The sequence below is a fragment of the Arachis hypogaea genome, chromosome 5 (genome assembly GCF_003086295.3).
Source record: "Arachis hypogaea cultivar Tifrunner chromosome 5, arahy.Tifrunner.gnm2.J5K5, whole genome shotgun sequence".
NCBI classification, from domain to species: domain Eukaryota; kingdom Viridiplantae; phylum Streptophyta; class Magnoliopsida; order Fabales; family Fabaceae; genus Arachis; species Arachis hypogaea.
Window position 1 is genome coordinate 114102042 of NC_092040.1, and position 17368 is coordinate 114119409.

Consider the following 17368-nt stretch of genomic DNA (forward strand, 5'->3'; position numbering starts at 1 on the left):
TTATGATATTTTGTCTATTAATTATGTGTAGAAATACAACATTAGAGTTATGGCTTCTATGTATATTTTTTTTATCAAATGTATCTTATGTTTTTAATCAGGATAATTTTTACTTTTTCAATTTAAACTTTATACTATTGTTATTTTCCATTATCTGAATGATTTGGTGATTCAAATGGTATAACTCCCGTAGTGGAACAAAGTGATGTATATGTTAAAAACGAAACAAGTATTACATATATGTTTGAGGTCTTGATTTGCATTTCTGATAGACTCATAGTTACAACATTTTTGATAGTAAAATAGAGCATATATGAACAAGTTGAAGAAGTTAGTCATTCTTGTTCAAAAGCTACTGTTGGGTTGCTTGGATTCGTCCCACCAACGAACGGAGAACCGTAAAATAAACGGCCGGGAGAGAGGTCCCGTCCCGTGGAAATGACTAATATATATATATATTAGTTCCGAGAAAACAAAACCCTAATCTTATGCCACTGCCGTCACTCCTCTTCTAAAATTCAAATCCTCCCTCACAATCAGTCCAGAAATTCGCACCTCTCTGGCTCTCTTCTCGCCGCCGTCCGACACCCTCCTCCTCTCTCTCCGCCACGCTCTTCTCCTCTTACCGCCACTGTCTCTCACTTTCACGATCTCACCGCAAAATCGTCGTCTTCCCGAAATGAGGGCTGAGGCAGAATCTTCGTTGCCTTCCCTCGTCGCAACCTGAACGTCGCCTCCTCCAGCCTGCTCTTCGTCGCCGCCTTCACCCCGGTCTTCTTCGCAGCTTCCAGTCCGGTATCCGTCACCGCCTCCAGCAAGATCTTGGCCGATTTTCATCGCCATTGCAGAAGCATCTTCGCCGATTTTCAAGGTTAATGGTAATTCTCACAACAATAACAACATCAACTCCTCTTCGGAGCTGAACAACAATGTTTACTCTTCATCTTCTTCCTCCACCTCACCCAAAGGTAAAAAAAAAAAATACAACTTCACCTCTCACTTTCTCTTTCTGTTCTGTCCTTTTTTTCCCCTCTCTCTCTCTTGTTTTTGGTGGCATATGAAATTAGGAGGAGGCATCAACAAATCAGGTGGCTGACCAACACATGCCTGTGTATGTTCTTCCTTCCAAGATCCTTTGTCGGGTCATTAACGTGCAGCTCAAGGTAGTAGCTAATTTTTTGGTCCTTGGAAAGAAAAATAAATAAATAAATAAATAAAAAACTCATGTGGTTTTTGAAGCTTATGAGGAATGTCATGTTATGTTTGTTTGTTTCAGGCGGAGCCCGACACGGATGAGGTGCTTGCCCAGATTTAACCTTGCTTAGTTTTGGAAAATTTGGGAATATGGTTGCCCAGGGTTCAAATTCGATCCGAACAAAACCCATCAACCGAACCAAAAAGACCGATAACTGAAAAGCGAAAAAATAATTTTTTGCAGATTTTTGCGGTTCGGTTCGGTTTTCAGTTCTGGTAGAAAAAACCGAATCGAACCGATGTTATTAAAAACCTATTATAAAAGCAGCCTCCCTCCACACTTCCTCCTAAACCAGCCGCAGCCATCCCTAGCAGAAACCCTAACTTCCTCGAGCCTTCTCTCAGTCTCTCTAGCGCCGAATCTCAGCGGAAGTTCCTCCTTCTCCTTCTCTGCCATCGACGCCGCCGGACAGCACCATTGCAGCGGCGCGGCCCTTTTCTCTTCCTCTCTCTTCCTCGTAGGCTCATAGCGCTTCTCTTTCTTCCTCAGCCTCGATAACTCCACACACTACCTCTCCAGCAGCCATCTCCTTGACGAACCAATAGCCGCTGTCGTCTTCGACGAACTGCAGCAGCACGCACCAGACGCAGTTGAAGCTGCTGCCGTTCGTCGTCCGTCTCTCGTTCGCCGCCGCCGCCTCACCATCCTGCACCTCCGTTGTCCTCTGCAACGGAGCTTAAGTCTCAGGTTGTTTTATTCGTTCTGATTTTATTTTTATTAATTCTGGTTTAGTCTTATTAATTTTAATTTGTAATGAACACTTGGTTGGCTTATCTTGATTCTATGGTTGAGTTGTTGATTCTGATTTTGCTTTTTTAATTTTGAAATTTTTGTTCTGTTTTGATTTAGGGAAATTCTGGTTTATGGTTTAGGGGAAGGTGAAAGAGGAAGAATTTGTGGAATTGGTGCACCACATGAACATTTTTGGAATTAGTTTGGTTGTATTTTTTATTCAGTTTGGTTCTATTTCTTGATTCAGTTTGGAATTGGTGCACCATTTTTGCAAAATTTTTGGAATTAGTTTAGTTGTATTTCTTGATTTTCTTGATTCAGTTCAAGTTGATTTTTGTTCTATCTGTTTCTGCTGTTTATGCAACAAAATTGTTAATGATTTTAATTTGTTGTTCTTCTGCTAATTTGTTAGTGATTTATGAGTCAAGCTGATCATTGTTTCACCTGCATCTGCTGATTTTGTGAAATTGTTAATTATTTTAGTACCCTAGATATGATTTGATGATTAGAATTGGATAGGTTTTCAAAACAATTTAAAAACCGAACAAACTGAACCGAATCAAACTGAATTTAATTGGTTTGGTTTGGTTCGGATGGTCTGAATAGAAAAACCAAACCAAACCGAACCACACTATTAATATAACGTTGGATCGGATGACTTTTCCTTAAAAAAACTTCCTGTGTTTTGCTTTTTTTTTTTCGGTTTTGATTTTGAATGTTGTGATGGCAGCAAGATGAGAACGCAATCGACAAAGAGCCTCCACTGCCACCACGGTGTCGTCCTCCCCTGCTCTCTGCCTGCATCTAGATAAATGGAGCCTCAGGTAAATTAATTGCTGGTTCTTATTTCTTTTAATCTGGTGATATGTTATTGGCCGATTTTTTGTTATGACTATCTGTTCTTGGCTCTGATGATTTTTTTTGTTGTTCTTGTTGATTTTTGTTTATTTGTTTATTTGTTCTTGTTATTTTTTAATATGGAGGGTCGGCTTCCACTATCCTAGGCTTTTTGAAAAGCTTGTTTTGCTAAACAGCTTGGGTCGTAGACCTCCAAGAAAGCCTATAAAGTCCAATAGGCATCTTTTTTACTGTTAAATTTGTTTAGTGTTTACGTTTAAGTTAGTTGGCTAGTTTTAATTTTAGTTTGTGATTACTGAATGCAAATATTCTTAGTAGGATTACATTAATTTTGGTATATATTACACGTGGTTTGGACATTAAAATACCAGTGGATTTAGTTTATGTTATTATGACTAGATTTGTGACTGAATTATTATCTGCAACTAATAATTATGTTATTTAATTTATTATATGGATTTCTTTTAATACCTTTCCAATTATAATTCGAATTGAAGAAGTGTTTATAATTATTCCCAAGAATGAGAAGTGTTGTGTTCAACAATTCTCTCCTTGCTACTATATTCAGATAAGATGCATTCGTTAAGCGGGAATGTTCTTCGAAAAAATTTTTGAATTTCAAATTTATCCTTTAAATATCTTTTTTGCCCACATTTTGTTTGTTTCTCAGTTCAATTCTCGGCTCATAGCTCATAGGTCACAACCAAAACAGAATTTGGTTTTATGATATGTTTATAGATGCCTTCAGAATACAATAATTTGACACAATTTTTTTTTATATATATAATGCTTTGCTGTAAACACAGCCTTTCAATTTTCTCATCTCTTTTCTTCTAACAAGTAACAATCAACAATGGCTTCAATGGCAGCGTCTTCTTCTAGCACCTTCTACACCATCCTTAAGTTTTGCACAAAACCCAAGAACAACAAAGCTTCTTTGTCACGATAATAATCATATCATGAAGACAACATCAATAGGAACAGCAACAGCAACTTGAACTGAAGGTACATTTTGTTTTTTCTCTTTGCTAAAGATATGAAACTATTGAATTTAATTACCCATTTTCTGAAATTTCTGTTAAAATCATTTTACCATGTTGAAGGGAACTCATTGAGAAGCAGTGAAATAGCAACAGTTGGTGCCATCTTCGATTTCAGGTAACCCCTTCTCTATGTTCTTTTTTCCCGTTTATCATTATCACCATTGAAAGTTGTTCAATTTTTTTATATTAAAATTATTTTCATGCAAATTTGAAATATCTTAATTTAAGATTTTATGTTTTTCCTTATTGCAAATTTGTGCCGCGGAAAAAAAACTTGATTATCTTAGAGTGCAGAAAAATCCTCCATCTTTAGCTTTGTGTCCAGCCACTAAACTGCATATCAACATTTGTGAATGTCACTGGCGATCTTTTTGGTGGATATATATTTACAAATATAAGACCATAAACAATTTTACTTGCCTATGATGTATTTTGATAAAACTATAACCAAGATTCACATTATTATCTCAAATTGCTTTGGTTGTTGACGTCCATGTTGCAATTGGGGATTTAGATACCCGCCCAATCTGCAACCGGAAAGAAACCCCAACGCAATCTTCTTCCCCAGATGTCTTGAGCAACGCCGTTTGCTAGGCAGTGGGATGTCAAGGTTTTGGGCCTAGTTCGGAGTTGGAGAGGAAGTGGAAGGAAATTAGGCAGCTCACCAAGGAAATTGGGCTTAGTTCACAACAGGCCCCATCATTATTATTATTATTCTGCACATGCACAACACCCCTACTAATTCATACTTCTCCAGAGTCTAGACTTCTCCTGCTCTCCAATCTCAAGGTGATTGAGTTTATTTGTTATTATCGGTGATTGAGTTTCTCTGATGCATTGAATTGAATTTACTTTTATAAGTTTGCTTAGTTATAATTTGTTTTTTAGTAACCATGATTGGAGAAGAAATTTTAAATTGGGGAGAATATATTTTGTCTCTAAAATTTGACAAATTTTAAAAATATCCTTTAAGTTTTATTTTATTTCGATTTTGTTTCAGAAGTTTTCGATTTGCACTAAATATACTTTCAACGGCTAAATTTTCAAAAAATTTAAGATCAATCTAACATTAATGCATGAAAATTATGTTTGATTTGCTTGTATTTATGGTTATTCTTATGAAATTATTGTTGAATTTGTCTTAATTTTTTTGAAAAATTAGCCGTCAAGGGTATGTTCGATGCAAATAAAAAACTTAGGACAAAATTGAAACAATAATACTTCGGGGTATTTTTAAAATTTTTGTCAAATTTTAGGGACGAAAAATATACTTTATCCTTTTAAATTTAATCTTGGACAAACAATTCGGAGACATCCATACTCTTAATTATTTCATTAATGATGAATTTAAAAGGAATGTGGAAATATACACTTTTGACGCTGACATCGGCTTTCCGAATTTTAAAACAAAATGTAAGGCGGTTAGAGTCTCTAACAATAACAAGGATATAATAGAATGTATGCAGCAACATTTTGAATTGGCATTTAAATGTATTCTCTTTTCCATTTAGTGCTTTAAAAATGAAAATTTTAGATATTTTTGTTCTAAGAATGATAAGAACAACATTCACAGTTTATGACTATATGACGGAAGGGATTAAGATTGACTTAAGAAGATTTTTCGGATTTTGTAGTAGGATTGTTGAATTTTCATCAATCTGGTCAGATTCATGGTAATATAATGGTACTAGATTGAAACTATTATTTTATCATGAAGCTGGCTTGATTGATGAAGATCCAACAATCTTACAACAAAGCGAGAAGTTTTTGTTGAGTCCATCGTAATCTTGTGTTATATAGTCATATAAAATGTGAATGTTGTCACAATTCTTTGAAAAAAAAAGGTAAAGTTTTTGTCTTTAAAACACTGAATAGGAGGGAGAATACATTTTTGCAAACTATGCCTAACTCAAAACGTTGCCGTATGCGTCCCATTAGATTCTTGTCATTGTTTGGGACTTTTACCGTCTTATACTTTGTTTTAAAATTTGAAGAGCTGATGACAGCATCAAAATGTGTATTTTCACATTCTTTTTGGGCCCATCATTAATGAGGTAATTAAAAGTATTGATGATTTCAATTTGTTTGTCTAAAGATTAAATTAAAAATTTTTGCATCATGATTACAAATTCAGTTCAAAGCATCAGAGAAAATTCAATCATATAGATAAAAATTCATGCTTTCATATTGAACAAATATAAGCTCAATTAGTAAAATATATGTTAAATAGGGATGAACAACCACTGGCTATTTGATAGCATATATACACCATAAGCATCAAATTTAACAATAGCATAATATTCATGAAATAGTGTTTAGATATGTTCTGTTCTGACTATATATAAGCCCCTTTTTTCTATAAACTAAAACAACACAATAATACACACACTTTAACTCCGCCTCTTTTTCTATAAATCATCATTTTCCTTAAGAAAACGGTTGAGTTTTTTTTAATATTGTAAGAGTATGTGTGATTTTCTTTCATATTTGTGTATGGGTGAGTTTGACATTGCTATGGGATTTTTTTTTGGAACACAACGTATGTGTTTAAAATTTTAATGGTCTAAACAAAAAACGGCACTGCGTATTGGATAAAAATTAAAAAAAAATGAAAATGGAACACGGCGTTGCCGTTGTGTTAACATGTGGGAAGAGAGAGAGATGCCAAAGTGTATGTGGGAAGAGAGAGAGATGCCAAAGTGTTGCCCATGCAGAGCAAAACGTCGGTAACATTTTCCTTCATAACGGCGTTGAAAACTGACAATTCCCATAACACTGTTTTTTTTTTGGACATGGCCATGGGCCAGAAGAACAATCCTGGCCTAGACCCAGAACCCGAACTCCCAAACCCAGAAAACCAACTCGAGCCCGCTCATCTCACCCACTCCCAGGGCCGACCAAACCCAGAACCCTAAGCAACCTCACCCTCTTCTTCATCCTTCCGATGAGTGCGACTTCGCTTCTGCTGCGACTACAGCGACTCCTTGTGAAAATTTACGGTACTGCTGCGGGCCGTCCAGAGTTATATCTCCAGTTTCGATTCTCTCGTCAATCATTGTGTGTATCCCATCTTCATCCGGCGCGAGTTCTCCTCCACGCTGAAGCTCCACCTGCTGCCGTTGAGCACGTCCTAAGTTTGCTGAATTCTCAACCACGTTGTGACCATTGCTGCACTTGTGCTGAGAGAGCATCTGCCCAATATGAAATGAGTCTTCATTCCCTTTGTTGCGGCTATTTGTGTTATTGAACGTGTCTCTGCTGGTGGGTTTCGTTTGCCGAGTTGAAACCGGGCTGTGAAGTCGCCGATTCCCTTGAGTTGCATGGCTGTTCCAAGTTTCCCTTTCCACCCGCCCAGGTAATCCTTCGTCTCTTTGATTTCCTTGAGGGTTGGTTGAACTTGAAACCTGATTGTCTTGAATTCGATTGCGATGATTGTTCTGAAGAATTGCGAATCCTGCCTCTGTTCTGATAATATTCATGATCTGTATAGGCGGATTGAATGTCCATTGCCTCTGTAGCTGATTTACTGCTGCCATCGCTGCCAGTTGGTGAGCTAAAGTGTTGCCTTCTCGTGGAGTCCAAGTAGCTCCCACATCCAGCGCCTCTTCCAGCAGTTGCAGAATGTCCCTGATAATTGCGTCTGCTTCAGCTAATGGCGATCTTGCCTTGATCGCTTGAACCAAAGGTAAACAATCTAATTCAATTATGCAGTTCCTTATCTGTAAATTTTTTGTGAGAATAAGAGCTTCTCTGTATGCTTGTGCTTCTGCTGCTAAAGCTGATATTGATTTGAATTTTGATGAAGCTCCGGTTATGATTTTGCCTTCCCAGTCCCTGAACACTGCTGCTGTTGTTGCGATTCCTGTCTCCCTTTGAAAAGCCGCGTCTATGTTTACTTTTATCTTGTTGCGGGGTGGAGGTCTCCAGGTAATCCTCCGCTTCTCTCCATTCCTATCTGCCATAGCTTTAATGTCTTTGTTCAGATCTTTTGTTGCATTATGATATTCTGTTGCAATCTGTTCTAAATGAATTATTGTATTTTGTGGATTGAGTTTCTTTTGCTGGAATATGTGCTGGTTCTTAGCTTTCCAAATGCACCAACAAACACATCCTAATTTGCACAAAATTTTGTCTTGTTCACCTCCTGCTAGTTTCTTAATTTTGTCAGTTGTGTTTATCAACCATTTTTCAAAAGATTTGACCTCATAAGCCGTAGGCACGATTTGAATACTAGATCCAAACCATACCGCTCTCGTCCATGGGCATAATAGCAACACATGTTCTATTGTCTCATCTTGTTCATGACATATGCTGCATTTGGGAGTGAGAGCACTTTTGCGCTGATATAAACTCGCGTTCACTGGCAGAATTCCATGTGCTGCTTTCCAAAGAAACATTTTAACTTTCTCCGGTACCGGTAATCTCCAAATCCTCTCCCATATCTCCTTCGAATTCTGACTTGTTGAAACTTTGCCTATTGTTGTGACTTCCATTGTATCCTTCTCCTCCTTCGCTGCCTGATATCCTGATTTGACTGAATATTCTCCGTCATTCCTATACGGCCAAACCAAATGATCCTTCTTGTTGATCAAACTAATGGGCGTTCTTGTTATCAGCTCAATCTCATTTCCATGAAAAAATTTTTGATTTTTGTCTAAATCCCATCCCTCGCCCTCTCTTATTAGCTCGCTAACTTTTCTATGTTGATTTTCTCCGACTCTTCTCAACTTTTCTATTCCTACCACCCAATTATCTTTCCAGATATCAATCCCTCCTCCATTTTCTACACTCCACCTTCCTTTCCTTTTGAGAAAATCTCTACCCTCTAGCATACTCCTCGAAATCCATGATGCGCTGCCTCCTCTTTCCGCTTCCCATAGGCTACAATTTGGATAGTATATGGCATTTAGAATCCGAGCCTATATTGCATCTTCCTCCTTTACCAGTCTCCAAGCTTGCTTAGCCAAGAGTGCTATGTTTTGGCATTCAAAATCTTTAAATCCTAAGCCTCCGTTTAATTTGCTCCTGGTCATGTTTGTCCAGCTCTTCCAGTGAATGCTTCTTTTCTTATCGATCTTAGTCCACCAGAATTTTGCAATTATTGATCCCATTTTCCTGCAAAAAGACTTTGGAAATTTGATGATGTTCATGGCATAGACCGGAATCGCCTGTATAACTGCCTTTATCAGAACCTCCTTTCCCGCTTGATTTAAGAGTTTCTCCTTCCATCCTTGCATTTTATCTAGTATTTTTTCTTGAATCCACTCTAGTGCTTTGTTCTTGGATCTCCCTCATGTAGCTGGTAATCCTATGTATTTTCCTGGCTCTTCCCATGACGCCATTCCGGTGGTTTCTTCAATATTAACTCTCCTCTGAATCGATACTTGGCTTCCAAAGATCAGTCCAGATTTTTCTATATTTATTCTCTGTCCTGATGCCTCTGTGTATTTGTTTATGATCTGAATTAATTGATAAATCTCTTCTTGCGCACCTGCAAAAATGATACAATCATCAGCGAATATCAAATGGGTTAAAACTGGAGCAGTTGGAGCTAATTTTATTCCTGAAATCAGGTTGTCCTTCAATGCCCTTTCCATGAGAATAGTAAAACTTTCCGCTGCTAAGATAAAGAGATATGGCGATAGCGGATCTCCCTGTCTAAGTCCCCTTTGAGGGTGGATCTTGGCCGATAATTTTCCATTAATTTTAAATCTATAAGTGGCACTCTTAACACAACTCATCATCAGCTTCACCCATTCTGTACTGAAGCCGAACTTTTCCATGACCTTTTGCAAAAAATTCCATTCCAATCTGTCATAAGCCTTATTCATATCCAATTTGATGGCTATATCATTACTTCCGTGATTTCCTTTTCTGTTTAATTTGTGAAACACTTCCTACACTACTACTATATTGTCCTGTATGAGCCTTCCTTTTATGAAAGCGCTCTGAACCAGAGATATGATAGTATCAAGCACTTTCCTCAATCTTCCGACTAAGACCATTGTTACAATCTTGTATATGAAGTTACAGCAGCTGATGGGTCTGAGTTGATTCAGACTCTCCGGTTGCCTCACTTTCGGAATTAAAACCACAGTTGTTTCTCCTAACTCCTCTGGTAAGTTGCCTTCTTCAAAAATCTGCCTCACCATGCCACACACTTCTTTATTTAGAATATCCCAATGCTGTTGGTAGAAAAGTCCATTTAACCCATCAGGACCCGGGGCTTTTAAGCTTCCCATGCTAAAGACTGCTTCCTTGATTTCCTCATCTTTGATCTTTGCCATTAGGTTATCATTCATCTTTCTCGTGACCCTCATAGGTATATGTTTTGAGCATTCTTCCATGTTCCTATCCCTTTCCGTGGTGAACAGTTTGGCAAAATGTGTTTCTACTAGTCTCATGATTTCTGCTTCTCCCTGTATCCAATGTCCAGCCTCATCTTTTAGTTTATCAATTCTGTTTCGCATTCTTCTCTGTATGGTTGTTGCATGAAAAAAAGCTGTGTTTTTGTCTCCCCATTTGAGCCATTTCAGCCTTGATCTTTGCCCCCAGTATTTTTCTTCTTGCCTCCAAAGATCATTTATTTGTTTCTTCAATTCTTTCTCTCTTTTTTGATCCCTGTCCGTCATATCACCTTTTTGTATCTGAAGTAACTCGTTCTTCTTTTTTCCTATTTCTTTGTCTGCTCTTTTGAACTTTCTTTTGCTCCACTCCGTCAATTCCCTTATGCATCTACCCCTCTTTTTGATGAATTGATTCCAGCAGTTTCTATTTCCATCATCCTGCTGCCAGTTCCTCCTAATAACCTCTTCATATTCCTCATGCTCAGTCCAAAAGGCCTCATACCTGAATTCTTTTTTTATCCTAACTTTCGGCTGTGTTTCCAAAATTAAGGTACAATGATCCGAACTTATGGCCGGAGCAGCTTTTAGAACAACATTCTGATGTAGACTAAGCCATTTCCAATTCACTAATACCCTATCTAGTCTTTCCCTAGTGACAAAGTTGTTTCTTGGGTTGTTGTACCATGTGAACCTACTTCCTTTAAGATCAGTATCTATTAAACCATTATCATCTACAAATTTTTTGAAGGTATCCAAATAAATTTTTGGTTGAGGATGAAGGCCTACCTTTTCATCTTGACTTAGGATATCATTGAAATCTCCCAAAGCAAACATAGCCCACCGGACAAGCCCCGGGGTTCTACACAAAAAAGCTTGTCAAAATTCAACATTCTTCTTATCCTACTCATTCTTTCTTGACTGGCCCTAGTTTCCATTAAAAATACTATAAGCGGCTTTACTTTTTTACAAAGGTTATACAACTCAGAAATTGTCGGGGCAGCCGCTATTCCCCGACAATTCCAACTGATGATACTCGTGGCTGAGGGTGGGGCTTGATAAGGCCCGCCTCCTCAGCCATTTGCATTTCAGTAATCTGACCAGTAACAAACCTAGCTAACTGATACTCCCCTGAACCATTGGAATTGTTGTTGTTCTTTGTTTTCTTGGGTTCTCTATCTTCTTGCTCCTCTTGTCTCTCTCTAAGTTAGCATTGGAATCTGTTTGGTTTCTCGTTTTCTCTTCAGATTCAGATTCAGTTCCAATTTCTTTGCAAGTCGCATCTCCCAATCTGTCTGTGCTTCCGCTTCTTTTTCTTCATCTTCATCACTTGCTAACTCAACACTGTTAATCACGCATGTGTGCTCGTTCTGGTGGATAACACCACCGCTGACCCAATATTAAAATAAAAGTTTTAGGAAAACAGATTACACAAAGAAAAGATAATACTAATATAAAGGAAAATGATGTGTCTTTTAAAATTTAGTTTTTAATCAGTCTTTTAATTCAAATAATATTATTTAATTAATTAAGTAAATCACATTTCTAATTTGTAGCTAAACATGTTGGTAATCGAAACTAATTTAAATTTTAAATATTATAATTTTTCTAACTTTTTGCCCATTTTATAAAGTTACTATTAGGGTTGTTCGTGGTGCCGTTTGATTCGGTTTGGTTTGGTTTTTTTATCGAAGCCATTCGAATCAATTCAAAAAAAATACTACCATATTATTTTATAAAGTTATAACATTAAAATCGACAATTAGAAAGATGCCCTGTGTATGTTGCATTCATAAATTAAAAGCATATAATGAAACATCATGACCTTGAAAAAGCATATATAGGTTACTTGTATAAAAGCATATAACCACAATCCAAAAGTTAAATGAATAGATTAAAAAATAATTTGTATAAAAGCATATAACCACAATCCAAAAGTTAAATGAATAGATTAAAAAACAAATCACATAATGAAACATCATAACTAAAATCAATATGACTTTGAAATAGACCACATAGAATTCCAACAATAAATTTTCCTAAACAATGAAAAACAAATAAAACAATAACAAATTAACAACAACTAGCAATAATAAATCAATAATTATTAAACAGAAATTAGTCAAATTACTTAATTATAATAAATTAAATTACTTAATTATAATGAATCAATGGTCAGTGAACCAGGAATCAAAAGAAATTTCAAGCAAATTCAAGCAAGCTCGTATAAAACTAAATTAAAATAAACAAAACTAATCAAGTCAGGAAGTTAATACTATTTAAAAGGTAAAAATAAATTAGCCAACAAGACAAGGCATGTCACAACATCACAAATTCACAATCCAAGAGAGAGACAAATAAAGATAAACATAGCTAAATCCAGAATAAAAAAAACATAACTATACAATTCACAGATTCACAAATTACACAGAACTCTCTAGAAATTTTTTGCTTCAAAAGTAATCTCAAAGTTACATTTCATAAGATTAATACAATAGAAAGAAAGTACAATAAACGATTAATTGAATTATTTGAACTAATGCTTAAGCTCAAATTACCAAAATCACAGACATAAGTGCATAACCATCAAAGCTATGAAATTTTTTGTCAATCTACACAAAATACAGTTATTAAATATGGCATAATCCCACGCATAATTAGAAAACAACCAATTGAACAATTATTTTATCAGAAAAAAATATCGAAAGCCAAATTACATTATTTCTTCAACGCAACATGAATCAAATCGTCAAATTCTATGTGTGATAAACCCTAGGATTTGATATTAGAAGAGAATGCTGAAAGGGAAAAAGAAAGAAAACTAGGTGGAACGTTACTTGGTTGAAAATTAGGGTTTATGAAGGGTGAATTGAATGGAATCAAATGTTGGTGACTCCTCTCAAGTTCTGGAAGAAATGAAGAATGTTGTTCGTGGAGGACGACGCAGCTCCTGGTGCGTGGAGGACGACGAGAAAGGGAGGGAGAGACAGAGCCTCGCCAAGGAGAGGGAAGCACGATGAAAGGACCGGGCTGAGAAGAGGGACGCGTGACGAGTGACGAGGAAGGGCCGCCGAGAGGGTGCCGTTTGGCGATGCGATGTTAGTGGCTGAGAGGACGACGGCTCTATGGAGGGTGGGAGGAGTTTTTGGCGCTGTGGAGTGGTTGAGAACTCCAGGGGAGACGAAGAGTGGAGGAGACGGAGAGTGGAGAGAGTTGGGGAGTGGGGACTAGGGTTGCTGAGTGTGGGAGTGGCGGCTACTTGGGGAGTTAGGTTTTGAGGGCTTGATTTTTAGGGTTTTTTTAAGCAACCGGTTCGGTTCGATTCGGTTAGGGTTTTCACTATTAAAATCGAAAACCGAACCGAATTGCAAAAACCAGCAAAATATCATTTTTTTTCCGGTTTTTTTTATTTTCGCTTTGTTTGGTTTTCAATTTGTTTGGTTCGGTTAGTCGGTTTAGATCGATTTTGAACACCCCTAGTTACTTTATCATTTTTTCATTCTCTCTCTAAGTTCTTCTCCCTTTTCCCTCTTTCGTGCGTTCTTCTCTCTCTCTCTCTCTCTCTCTCTCTCTCTCTCTCTCTCTCTCTCTCTCTCTTTCTCTCTCTCGTTCTTCAGTTCTTCACAAAAATTTCCATAGAAGAGTGCTACTTTTCTGCAGTGGAAGATACAAAAATCAGTTAGATATTTTAAATCAATTCCTCAACTTTGTGATATATGAAACAATTTTAGAGTTTATTACAACCCTTGCAGTGGCCATAAATTTTTTTTCAATTGTAATACATCTAAAATTGAATGCGAGTGTACAAGAAAAGATAAAGATAAAAATGGAGTGTTTTAAAGAGTGGTCTTTATGCCGTAACGCAGATAACTGGAAAAAATATAAGGCGTCTAAGAAAGAGACAAAAGTGGTTGTAAGTGAAGCGAGAACAAGAGCATATGAGGGTCTCTACCAGTCTTTGGGCACGAAAGAAGGAGAAAAATGTATATATAGAATCGCAAAGAGCCGTGAAAGAAGAACGAGAGATTTGGTTCAGCTTAAGTGCATAAAGGATAAGAATGGAGAGGTGTTGGCTCAAGAGGAGAAGATTAATGAAAGGTGGAAGAGTTACTTCTACGAGCTATTTAATGAGGGACAGAAGACTCTTCGGAGCCTTGGTCGGTTATGCACAAGGGAAGAAGATCAAAATTTTGACTACTATCGAAGTATTTGAGACTTCGAGGTAAAAAAGGCTTTAAAGCAGATGAAAAATGGCAGGGCAGTTGGACCTGATAATATCCTGATTGAGGTTTGGAAGGGTCTTGGAGAAAAAGGCATCAACTAGTTAACCAAGCTTTTCAATGAGATTTTAAGGTCAAATAAGATGCCTGATGAGTGGAGAAAGAGCACCTTGGTACCTATCTACAAGAATAAGAGGGATATACAAAGTTGCGGAAACTATAGAGGAATCAAGCTTGAGTCATACCATGAAATTATGGGAAGGGTGATAGAACGTAGATTGAGAAAAGAGATACGAGTAATAGAGAACCAATTTGGATTTATGTTAGGCAGATCTACCACTAAAGTGATATACCTATTAAGAAGGATGATGGAGAGGTATCGTAGTAAAAAAATGGATCTACATATAGTGTATATTGATTTGGAAAAGCGTACGATAGAGTACCAAGGGAGGTCTTATGGATGGTTTTAGAAAAGAGGAGAGTAAGGATCGTATATATTCGTGCAATTAAAGACATGTATGATGGGCCACAATTTAGTGTGAAGACTCAAGGTAGTGTGACAGAGGAATTTCCTATTGGTATAAGATTACACCAGGGATTATCTTTAAGTCGATACCTTTTCACATTAGTCTTGGAAGTACTCACAGAGCACATCCAAGAGTCTGTGTCATAGTGCGTGCTTTTTGCCGATGATATCGTTCTTATTGGAGAGTCCAGAGAAGACCTAAATAAGAAGTTGGAGTTATGAAGAGAAGTTCTAGAAGTGTATAGTCTGCGTATAAGCCGTAGCAAAACGGAATATATGGAATGTAAGTTCAGTCTGAGAAGGGAAAACTCTAATATAGAGATGAAGATTGGAAAAAACATCTTACGAAAAGTTAAAAGTTTTAAGTATCTTGGGTGCATCATACAAGATAATGGAGAGATTGAATAGGATGTAAATCATAGGATCCAAGCAGGTTGGTCAAAATGGCGAGGTGCATTTGGTTTTATATGCGACAAAAAAGTAATGTTCTGAAAATCGGTTCGAACCGGCCGGTCGGACCGATCGAACCGGGAACCGTTAGCAAATACGGTTCGAATAAAAGACAAAACCGCAAAATTTAAAAATCGAAGTTGGCCCGTCGAACCAGCCGGGAACCGGTTGTTTGAACCGAACCGTGACTCGGCCGGTTTTTAAAATTTGCCCCAAACGCCGCGTTTTGCATGCTGAAGAGCCAAAGGGAACCCTAGTCAGTAGTCACAGAGGCACACAGACCTCACCCCTCTCCTCTCTCGAGCCTCCACTCCCACCTCTCACCTCTCATCTCTCACCTCTCACCTCTCACATTTCCAGTCTCCACTCTCACTCTCCGTTGAGCCACCGCCGCCGTCGCAACATCCGTTGAGCCAACGTTAGCCAGCTTTGTTCGCGCAGCCACGAACCGTCGTGAAGTCAGTTTTCGAGAATCGCAACCACCGCCAGTGCCAGTTTCCGTCGCGCAGTGTCCTCCCGCCGGCGTCAACTCTATCTGACACTTTCCGTCGCGCCACTGTCCTTGCCAGCTCTGCATTTTTCCAGGTTTCTAGCTTCTAACCCTAGGATTAAACTCTTTTGATTGTAATAATAATTGTTGAAGCTGATTGCTAGTTATTAGAATATTTTTCAGAAACTGCTTGTAATGTTCTTCACATCAAAAGTGATTACTTGTTGGTTCTAAATTTTGCTGTTGATTCCTTGAAGCATCAATAATTGTTGAAGCTAATTGCTAGTTATTAGAATATTTTCCTGACATTATTTGAAATGTTATTCACATCAATAGTGATTAATTGTTTGTTCTAAACCTTGCTTTTGATTGCTTGAAGCATGATTAATTGTTGATAGATTTATTTTTTTTTGTCTCTGTTTCCAGGAAATCATTCAGCTATCCTTTTTCTCTCAACATGATGGCCCAGTGATTGGAAATGGCTCCTTTAAATCGTCATTCTTATTTCCAGGGTATGAATAGGTTTCTATTCTTTCATAACTACCTACATTTGTATATTTTCTTTTGTTGTCATATTGACTTTTGTTTATTGATAGTATAAAAAAAGGATTTTATCTAGGTCCACCACCGAAAGATAAGCTTCCCAAGGTATATTCTCCTTTGTTAACCCTTTGGATATTGCCACTGATAATATATAATCCTGTTTGTAGTATTTGTGCAGAATTCTACACAAGGTTCTGTATTATTAGGGGCAATTTCGTATGGAAAACTGTCATTTTCTTAGTGAGAGAATAAAAATCCAGAAAAGCACCCTGCATCATATCAACTAATAATACACAAGGTTCTGTATTGTTAGTGATTAAATGTTTGTTTTAAATCCTGCTGCTGTTGGTTTTTAATTTATGAGTATGTTATTTTTAAATTTTTGTTGTTAGATTTATTGATTTCAGAGTTTAGGGTGATTCATCAAATTGAGAATTGGATTGTTGGTATTTCTCTATATGTATACTTGTTCTATATCTTAGTACTGAGTCTCACAAATATTCTCAATTACTTACAGCTATGATTTCCTTCTTGAATGAGATTTTATTTTTCCAAAAGAAATCATAGAAGATTAGGGTTGTGAATTTTTTAATTGAGTGATGAGTGTAAAGCTGAAGATGATGATGACAAAAGTGCTTGGAAACATATATTTTAAGAATGTTTTAAAAAAAATTTGAGTTTGTAAATTGATAAAATCATATAGTTTTAGTGTGTTTATTTATATTTTATTTATTATTTTATTATAAAACGGTGTTTTCGATTCAACCATAGTCGAACCGGTTGAATCTGTAAACCAGTAAACTAGTAGCTAGAGCGGTTTGATGACCGGTTCGATTTTCAGAACCTTGGAAAAAGTGCCTTTAAAACTTAAGGGTAAATTCTATCGCACCGCTATAAGACCGGCTAT

At 37.1% G+C, this 17368-nt stretch overlaps 1 protein-coding gene across 8 annotated transcripts; it reads left to right on the top strand.

Annotated features, from left to right (window-relative positions):
- Positions 1 to 829: 829 nt before the first annotated feature.
- On the top strand, positions 830 to 16840 carry LOC112802961 (tripeptidyl-peptidase 2-like). Of its 8 annotated transcripts, XR_011882459.1 has the most exons (8): positions 1002 to 1163; positions 1277 to 1942; positions 2718 to 2811; positions 3715 to 3850; positions 3949 to 4003; positions 16345 to 16430; positions 16515 to 16566; positions 16640 to 16840. XR_011882459.1 is itself a non-coding variant. In XM_072237893.1 (5 exons), exons 2-5 carry the CDS (start codon positions 7777 to 7779, stop codon positions 16700 to 16702), a joined length of 240 nt encoding a protein of 79 aa, XP_072093994.1. In that variant the 5' UTR covers positions 7405 to 7573; positions 7694 to 7776; the 3' UTR covers positions 16703 to 16840. The 8 variants fall into 8 exon arrangements, 1 of the variants encoding a protein (XP_072093994.1); XR_011882457.1 differs by lacking the exon at positions 16640 to 16840 and having other exon boundaries at positions 16345 to 16566; XR_011882458.1 differs by lacking the exons at positions 16345 to 16430; positions 16515 to 16566; positions 16640 to 16840 and adding an exon at positions 7379 to 7517.
- Positions 16841 to 17368: the final 528 nt, after the last annotated feature.

Excerpts from the sequence above, each read along its gene's own strand:
- LOC112802961 (XM_072237893.1), top strand. The coding sequence starts at position 7,777 with ATGTTTACTTTTATCTTGTTGCGGGGTGGAGGTCTCCAG. Across the intron at positions 16,431-16,514 it reads TCGTCATTCTTATTTCCAGG|TATAAAAAAAGGATTTTATC; the intron begins GTATGAATAGGT and ends GTTTATTGATAG. Across the intron at positions 16,567-16,639 it reads CGAAAGATAAGCTTCCCAAG|AATTCTACACAAGGTTCTGT; the intron begins GTATATTCTCCT and ends GTATTTGTGCAG.